Source organism: Acomys russatus, chromosome 5 (assembly GCF_903995435.1).
Source record: "Acomys russatus chromosome 5, mAcoRus1.1, whole genome shotgun sequence".
Lineage (NCBI taxonomy): Eukaryota > Metazoa > Chordata > Mammalia > Rodentia > Muridae > Acomys > Acomys russatus.
The window spans coordinates 60965309-60974934 of NC_067141.1; the positions used below are offsets into that span (position 1 = coordinate 60965309).

The 9626-nt window shown below is 49.8% G+C and overlaps 1 protein-coding gene across 1 annotated transcript; it reads right to left on the bottom strand.

The window, feature by feature from the left end:
- Positions 1-1186: 1186 nt before the first annotated feature.
- Avpi1 (arginine vasopressin induced 1) lies at positions 1187-7203 on the bottom strand. Its single transcript, XM_051146576.1, has 3 exons — positions 7036-7203; positions 2715-2990; positions 1187-1769 (listed from the first exon to the last, which is right to left on the bottom strand). The coding sequence occupies exons 2-3, from the start codon at positions 2978-2980 to the stop codon at positions 1610-1612; spliced, it is 426 nt and encodes a 141-aa protein (XP_051002533.1). The 5' UTR covers positions 2981-2990; positions 7036-7203; the 3' UTR covers positions 1187-1609.
- Positions 7204-9626: the final 2423 nt, after the last annotated feature.

Here is a 9626-nt window from a genome sequence, read left to right on the forward strand (position 1 = left end):
GCCTGTTGGTGAGATTCCCTACTGGGGTGCTGGAGGGCCAGCGGTGCCTGGAGAGAAGCAGGTACTTCACCAGACTCTTGTGCACTGTCCTACTTCAGATCAGCTCTGCCATGAGGAGGAAATTGGGTCCAATGTAAGAGGAAGCCAGTGCCAGGCCTGGTGGGCAAGGGTGCAGGCGTCCTTCCCTGCCTCTTTCCCTTGAAGCCTGTACTCAGGTTGCCTTGAATGTGGACTTTGGGAGTGCCAGGAGCCCAGAATGTCAGGCACTCCAGAACAGCATCCCTCTGCCAGCGTAGGCCTGTCCCCTTTGTCTCGGAGTGGAAGCTGGTTGGCGAGCGCTGCTGCCCCATTCTTCTAATGCACTGTAGAAATTGTATGTATTGTATTTAAATCAATGCAAATGTATGAATAACAAATCCAGTTCTGACCTTTTTGTCCAGTTTTCTTTGGAGAAGAAAGACAAGGTAAATGCAGTTTTAAGGGTAAAGAGACGTGTCCACGGAGTTACAGAGACTTGGCACCTAACCCTTTTGGGAGTTGTTGAATGACCCTTTCACAGGGGCCTCCTAAGACCTTTGGAAGACACAGATGTTTACATTATGATCTATGGCAGTAGCAAAATTACAGTTATGAAGTAGCAACAAAATAATTTTATGGTTGGGGTCACCATAACATGAGGAACTGTATTGAAGGGTGGCAGCATTAGGAAGGCTGAGAACCACTGGTGTAGAGGCAAATTTAGAAGAGGTTGGCTCTTCTCCTTTGTCAGCAGAGGGCTGTCCCTTGGGGTTGGGCACTGGCGGGGAGAGGAGAGTGCTACTGAGCACATAGTCTGGAGTAGTGAAAAGAGCCCCTCACCTCTAGGTTACCAGGCCATGGTGTGGCATGTAAGAGTGATTGATTGGTCCTGTGCCACGCCACCTGATGGTGCCTTCTGAGAGATGGTGCTCCCAACAACTGCAGCCTTTACCAAGGACCCAGTACCCAAGTGCCTGCTGTGTGGGGTTTATGTAACAGCCTTAACCCTGGTCTGTTCCTTTGGACCAGGCCTACCTGCAGAGCTTTCATTCACCTTTGAGAAAGGAAGCTGTAGTAAGTACCAGGATCTGCAGGGCTTGGAATTGAGAAAGTGCAGCATCCGGCCCAGGGGGAATATCCTGTCCTTCTCCATAACAGACTCACACACTTATTGATGCAAATGTTTTTATTTTCTACTTTAACAAGTTTTCCCTCTGCACTGACTGTGGCACAGGGTGTGAGACAGTTGGCTGCTGGGAGGTGACAGCCCTGGCAGTTAGTGGCAGAAATGGTGAGATGCTTCATCTGAACGCATACTACTTTTATCCCAGGGGAATGCCAGGCAGCCCATTTACACTGTTAGGTCAAACAGGCTGAGGCACGAGCAGCCTTGGTATCACCTCGCTTGGTAAGAACAGGTCCACATAGTGCAGAGTCCAGCGAATTCAGCTTCTGAGCCGAACTGAGGACAGTCTTACCACCACTTTCATCACCTAGACAGGGCTCTGCTCAGGTCTGCTTTTGTAATGCCATAAGCCCTTTGGCAAAAGTCCCTGCAATGTTGGGAGGAGTTCCCCACCCCTTCACTGGGTCAGTGTCTGATCTGGTGGAGGTAACCTGTGGGGCCTGGCTTGTTCCAGTTTCGGTGGGCTCTGGCACTTGTCCTCCTTGAGTTTCCAAACTGCTCGCTGGGGGCCGTGTCAGTGGTGCTGTCCTGTGGGTCAGCCACTGCAGAACTAGGCTCTGGCACTCTGTTGGGAATAAGGGTGTGATAAGCCAACATCACATGAAGAGTAGGGTGCAGACTGAAGAGCTGTGTCACTATAAAGCTGCTCAGGATAAAAGGAGACTTTGTCCAGAACTATATGACAAAGTGAGCCTTTCCAACTTTCTCCATTACGAGGCTGGGGCTGGATGGAGAAATGGGACACTCAAAACCCTCCTCCACACAGGATTTCTCATGTAGCCCTGGCTATTCTGGAACTCACTCTGTAGGCCAGGCCAGCCTCAAACTCACAGAGATCCACCTGCCTCAGTCTCCTGAGTGCTGGGATTAAAGGCGGGTACCATCATGCCAGCTTCTCCACACTTTCTTTGCCTCTCATTCATGGCACCATAAGTCAGGCATAAATAATAACAGCTAATAAAAGCTGTGAAGACTCACTTGCCATCTCATACCCAAGCATCTGCTCAGTCTCTGCTGTTTAGACTGAGGGAGCATCCTAAAGGGAAACTTGTGTTGATGGGTTTAAGGCCAGGTAGTTTACCTGGGTCCTCTGAGGCTCAGTACTCCTGAGCTACAGTGACATGGGCAGAGGTAGGTGGCCAAAGAAAATCTCTACTGCTTGTCATTGTAGGGCCTGCATAGACCATATCTCTGTAGCCTTCCCTAAGGCTTTAACCAGGCTTGCCTTTAAATTCTACGACTGGCAATTTTTCTTTTCTTTCCAAACAATACTTTGCTTCTACCTGGTCAAGAGTCACTGTGAAATATGGCAGTTTTGCTTTAACTGGGCTTTTTTCCCCTTCCTATAGGGATTACAGGGTCATGTGACTCCAACAGTAATAGTGCTTGAGGTACCAGTACCACTGCATACAAACATGAACAGTGAAGGCAAGTCACTGGCCCCAGGTCACACAGCCAGAGCAGTAGAGCAGGCATCCCTTCCCTCAGCCCTCCAGTCCCAAGCACCTACCCGAGCCGGCTGCAATGGTTCTGCCTTGGGGGCCTTTTCCTGCGTAGTCTCCTCAGGGCTTCAGCTACACGGTGATCCCCTGCACATTCCCAGATGATCTGGGCCCGCTCCTCAGCCAGCTGGTCCCCACTGCGCTGGAACAGGCCCTGGATCTGCACCAGCTCAGCATCCTGGAAGATGTTAGCAGAGGCCTGTTTGCGGCCCCGGGCCTCAGTTGAAACCTGCCACAAGGGTGGCTCACTCACCACAGAGGCTGGAGTCCCCATCACTGGTGCTCTGAGGATAAAAGAGGTAGAGACATAAGCAGTCCTGACTGGCGCTGGTCATAAGCTGAACAGGGAAAGTTAAAATATATTCACAGATATGTAAATATTTGCTATAAAATATGCGAAGAGAGGATTGGGGGCTGGGAATGTAGCCCATTAATTTCATAGGGTGCTTTCAAAGCATGCGTGTAAGCACTGGGTTTGAGCCCCAGTCCCACATAAACTGGGTACAGTAGTACATGACTGTAATCAGTATTTGGGAGATGGGGCCCGGAGGACTGAAGTATGAATCAGGACTGGAGAGATGGCTCAGCAGTTAAGAGCACGGGCTGTTCTCACAGAGGATGGAGTTCAGTTCATCTTTAATTCCAGGGAGCCTGATGCCCTTTTCTGGCCTCTGTAGGTCCCAAGCATGGACATGGACATGGGTATACATGCAGTCAAACACTTACACACATGAAATAAAAACAAATCTTAAAATGCTCCAAAGTCATCCTCAAGTATCTAGTGAGTGTAAGGACAGCCTGGATTACATGATGCCACCTTTTTAAAAAAGTGACACAAATACAAGCATTTTCAGTTGCTTCTCCGTGTGCTTACAGCACTAGCCCTCACCCTCACCTGCTGATCTTTTCTTCTTTGGAAGAGTCTGAGTCATCACCCCATTCAGAACTATTACCCCCTCCCTTGCTCTGGCCTTCCATCCACTTCAACACACTATTCCAGTAGTTTCCACACTCACACTGTCCTAATTTCTGTCCTAAGAAGCCTACTCTCTTTTCAAGACTTAATACCTAAGATAAACCCACAGAAGACATCCAGACAAAATCATAAAAGTTGTATTTGTACTTGGAAAATAGGACTAAGAAAACCTGTCTCTCAGACACTGTTACAGAACCCAGTTAAATCCTGTGTGTTAACTAACCCTCAGGAATTGGTGGGTCTACACACTTAGAACAAAAGTGACCAAGGCACACTGTCAGGCCAATGAGAAAGAAAAGGCAAGCGAGGGTGTTGACTGTGCACTGGCTGAGGTGCATGACATCATTAACCCTCTACCCTAGAAGATAATATTGTTACCACTATCCCACTGCAAAAGAAGCAAGAGCTGGGGCCCAAGTTGGACCTTATCCTTTGACTGTGGCCCACAATTTAAACCACTGGGCCACATGGTTTCCAGGGCACCCATTTTACATTTCCATGAGTAAAGGACATCAGTTATCCCACAGGACAACATGTGTGCAGTGTTTAGTTCAGTCACTAGAACCAAGGTTGCTGACTAGGTGACAGCACCCTCAGCTTTGAACCAGTGGCACTTTTCAGAATAAAACCTCCAGCTCCAACTAGTGAATTCTAGGACTGCAGCCCAGTCTAGTACACAGGGCGCTGGCATGTGAATCAGAACCAGCCTTCTAGCCTCGGTTCTGCCACTCACTAGCTGATAGGCTTCCAGAATGCCCCATCCTCTCTGGGAGGATTCTGTCTGCTGCTCTGAGAGCAGGTTGACACTGGTGGTCTCAGAGGCCTTGTACTAGTCAACAATGCTATGACAAGGACAGGTCTATACTGAAGGATAACACTACTTACCTGTTTCTTGTTGGCTGGGAGCTACATGTGTGGACAGGTCTAACTAATTAGCTTTCAGAAAACGCCTCAACTAAGTAGTCACCTTTCCCTCCCACCCCACCCCACCCCCCAACCCCCCGCCAACACCCGCCACACTGAAGGACAGACACATTTTTGCTACAGTGGGTAGAGGGGCCAGAATCTGGCAGAAGCAGAACACTGCTAAGTGGGCAAGCCCTAGGTAGACTGTTAGGCTGGTCTGCACTTGTAGAAGGGGTGATGACTCTCTTTCAGACTCAGCAATGTCATGTTCTCCGTAGAGGAAGAACGGACTGAGGATTAAGGAGCCGTTGTTTGGCAGGAGAAAATGGCTGCCCACTTACTTCCAGCAACTTTCGCAGGGCTGCAAGGCTTTTTACTGGTCAGCCCCAGTGACCCGAGTAACACCCAAGCAGGAAACCACCCTGCAGTCCAGTGTCCAGCCTCAACCATAGCCCCTAGGAGCCCTGGGAAGCCTTGGCACCTCCAGATTTTGAGGCTCTTCACTCGTGGGAGCTTGACCCTGGGATTCAGACAGCAGAGTAAAGCTAGAATTCCAGGTAGGTGAGATGGTAAACATTAGGAAAACTGATAAAGTGGGGGTCAGAACACTTCCTGTCTCATTCAGTGTGTGTTCAGTCATTACGCTCCCTAATTTCTGGGACAAGACCTTATACCAGGAAGCTCAGTGTACACTTGAACAATGGTACTTTGAAAAACTGGAAAACGAAAGCATGGGGCTATTGAAAGATTACAGATGGAGCTTTCATTCCAAAGCTCACACAGAAGATAAGCACGGGCCTGTGCACAGACGAGTAAGGACTAACTGCAAAACACTTCAAATGGACACAGCAGCTTAAGAATGAACCCCCAAAGTAAATGCTGAATGCTGAGGATGACAAAGCTCAACTTTATTTTGAGCCCGGCATTAGAGGAAGAACTATAGAGCCCCTAACAAAGGTTTAGGACACACCTCACCCAGCCAGTGGACTGGCAGCACAGATGGTGTTCAATGAGGCATTCTCTGTAGCATGTGACATCGGGTCCCACTGCTGTCCCATCAATTCTCATCCCACGACCCCCTTTCAGGGAGGTGCAGGTAATGCTGGAGACAGAGCACACCTAGGTGGGGAGGCAGTTCCTGCTCCCAACTCAGGCTGCCACCTTTGGATAACCCTGGATGGCAATTTTCTGTATAATCCAGGGCTAAGAGACTCTTAGAAAAAACAATAGAGGCTGTAGCCCAAGTCCACGTTTGTGCCCCTGGCTGGCTACTCTGGAGAGACAGCGGCCAAATTCTGTTGCTGATCAAGTGGGAATGACCCCATGGTCCATATACTGCTGACTTTCTAAATCTATGCTCCAGAAGTGAGGAAAGAAACGGGGCCCTTATTCCAGACCCGTTTTCAGGCATGACCTGAAAGATGAACTAGTAGAGCAAGGGATAGCTCCTTTTGGAAGAATCCAGGACCCCCAAGGTCCTGGCTGTGGTGAGGGGGTGGGACCCTTACTGGGTACAGAGATGAAATGTACTTGGCATACTATGAACACTCTACATTGCATATTGGTTGAATGAAAAATGATTTCAAGTGGAGGCTATTAACAGGACTATGTAGAACCATGGTTATGGTTATCACTGGCATTTGTAAAAACTACCCAGGGGGCTTCCAAGAGCACTTTTAAAACCATGGTTTTATGACTAAATTCATAGAAGGAAGCTTTCTGTGTCAAGCACAGAACAATACATTTGGTCCTCATGTGAGGTGGCATCCTAACACCCCCTGTTAGCGGGCACTATTGTTACTCATTTTCTAGATGAAAAAGCTGAGCACCTGAAATAGTAAATTGCTCAACCCCACGAGGCTACTAACCAGGTTGTCTGATCTAGGCGCCTACCAGTGTTATTTTCATTCTTGACGGATGTCTGAAAAGGTGTTCAAAAGAAACCAAGGGCAGAAGGTTCTGAAATCTCTGAGAGCCTGCTATCTGCGTCTGAGGGTTTTGGAGGTCGCCACCACTCCACAGACAGGGTTCCCACGCCAGCCTCTGCGCTGGAGTTAGAGCGAGCGACGCTAGAGCAAAGCCCCATGGGAAGTTAGATTAGTGTCAAGTGTCAACCTATAGCCAGTTCCAGCAGACCCCAAATCAGGCAACTAAGACGCCCATTCTAACCTTTCTCCGGCTTTCTGAAAGGGCGGGCGCACCTCTGGGCTTCCTGCCCTGAAGGAGATCTCAAAGGCCAAGCGTAGGTGACTGGCTGGCTAGGAACTTAGGTGAAGGTATCTTAGCCGAAGTTACAGGACGACGTCCCCAGCACAGTGGGCCCCAGGGCTCAAAAGTGGTGGGTGACGGATAACCCCCCAAATGGATCTAGGGTGTGCGATCCCGCGGATTCCTAGCTGCGATCGTCCGCCCGCGCGCAGAGCTGAGCCAGACCGTGGCCTACCTACCTGGTTGCCTTGGCTGCCCGAGGCGGGCGGAACGCAGCCCAGAGCCTGGCCCGGCCACCTGGATTACAGCCACAGTTCTTCCGAGAAAGCTGCGAGCCCCTCAACAGCCAATCCTCAGCTACAGCCTTGCAGCGAGCAACTAAGCCAACCTTCCCGAACAGAACGCCGTGACTCCACTGGCCAATCAGCCGCTGCGGAGGGGGGAAGGGCGTGTCTTAACCCGCCCCTTTCCAGTGCCCGCCTCCAAATCGAGTGCGGAGATTCCTTGAGTCCAATCAACCGCAGAGTATTGGCGAGGGGCGTGTCATCTGCCCCGCCCCCCAACACGCCCGCCCTCCCCATGTCCAGAGGCGCCCCCTTGATTGACGTCAGTCCGGGGGCCTGCTCAGTTTTGTCGGCACGCAAGGCGGGGCTGGGTCGCATTCCTGCCACCGGGTGCGGCGGAGGTGGCGCGCCCTGCAGGGTACACGTGACAAATGCCCCCCTTTCTGGGCTGAGTCCAGAGCCCGTGGCGGCGAGTTCCGGTGTTAAAATCCTCGTATCCTAAAGCTCTTAAAACTCATCTCACCTTCCGGCCTACCTGGGTCTGCGTTCCGAGTGATCTACTTTAATCTTGTTGCAACTGTGTTCGGGCCAGTTACCTAAAGGAGGAAGTACTCTCCTTTCCAGTTCATTTTCTTTGATGGGCAGTAACAGAACTGCAGCTGTTGGCTTGAGGGTACTTAACAGCCTAGCAAGAGAGGCTAACGCTGACCTTAGTGTGAACCTAATATGTGAACACATGAATCATGAACACATGAAGCTGGAAGAGGGTAAAGAGGAGGCATCTTTGGAAGGTCTTGGATGCCACGAAAAGAAACATAATCAGTGAAAGTCAGGAGCGGAAGTTTATAGAACAAGGAAGAGTGGATCTGGGAAGAATAAAGGTACAGGGAAGAAAGCATGCTGGAGCCAGAATAGAGCTTTTCTCCGAAGATGAAATGAGGTTTGGAGATTTGCTATAAATAGCAAGGTAGCCATAACGGGAAGCAGAAGGGTGGGCAGGCGGTGGAGCTCGTGTTTGCCCCTCAGAGGGTCTCTAGGCAAGGAACTAGTGTGCTTATGAGTAGGCACTCTGCGGCCCTTACCAAGTGCCAGGAATGCAGTCAGCACTTCACAAGTGTTGGCTCATTTCCTCCTGGTGTTAAATTGGCAGTTTTAGAAGGTCTCACCAATTCCAAGGAAGTTGGATTGGAAAGGACAGAAATGATCGCTGGGGCTCCAGGAGGCTCTTTTTTTTCCTTTTTACTACAGGACATGTATGTGGTCCTCATACATGCGAAGCAAATGCTCTGCCACCGAACTACTGTGTGCCAGCTCTAATTTGTCTGTCTGTCTGTCTGTCGCTTTGAGATAGTGTTTTACTCTGTAGTTCAGACTGTCCTGGAATCTCCATCCTCCTGACACAGCCTCTTAAGTGCTGGGATAGTAGGCATGAACCACACCCGGCCCAGCTCCTTTCGGCTCTGGAGAAATGCTTGTTTCCTTCACTGAGGGGTTGTTTGTGCTCTTGTCTGGAAATGTCAGGAAGACAGCCTGGGCAGCAGCTGTAGCCAGCTAATTTCCCTGACTTTTCGCACCTCAAAGCTGACATTCTAAGTGTAATTTCTCTTCTGTAAAAGTTCCAGGTGGGGAGGAGAGGAAGAGGACTGGAGAGATGGCTCAGTGGGTACTTTCGCAGAGCACCAGAGTTCAAGTCCCGGCACCCACATGGCAGCTCACAACCATCTGTAACTGCAGTTTCAGAGGATCTGACCACCCTTCTCTGTCTCTGAGGGCACCAAGCACAGACCTGGTGCGTACATACTCGAGCAAAACACTTGTACACATAAAAAAAAAAAAAAAAAAAAAAAAAATTAACAGACGTGCCACTAGCTGGGCATCTCTTTTTGCAAGGAGAAGGCGAATTTGGTTTTTGTTCTCTCATCCCAGTCTGTAGATCCTCCTTGCCCCTCTGCACAAACCAACAAGAGGATGTCTTTAAGGCTGGTTTCTCTGCTTTTCTTGAAGTCATGAGGAAACGAAGGGAGATAAAGAGATAGATAAAAAGAGATAATAGATTCAAGAGCAAGATCTTGAAGGAGCAATTAGCAGCGCACTTTCCGCTCAGAGTCTGCTTCAAAGTGCAGGGCTGAGGAGGGACCACACTGGGCTTCAGACCCAGGAACGCCCTCCTCCTCACCCACTCAACACCCTGAGAAAGCCAGACTCTCAGCATGCCCATGGTTAAAGGACCCGGGAACTCTGATGCCACCAGCACACACCACTGCAGGAATTGGGAGCTTGTGGCTTCTGGGTCAGATGTGACTAAGGCTAGGTGGAGAAGAATGTCTGCTGCTTCCAGTTTTGCAGGCATGTACTGGTGCTTGCCACAGGTTTGTGATTCAGTATTTCTGACGAGTAGACTGACACTCCTCTAGTCATGTGCGCTACGAGAAACCTCACCAGAAATGGGGATATTTGAGACTCACAGAATCGTGGTGGAAACAGTAACCACCAACAAAAAGGGCCCTGTTTGTTTGCTTGTTTGTTTTGAGCCAGGGTCTCTTTGG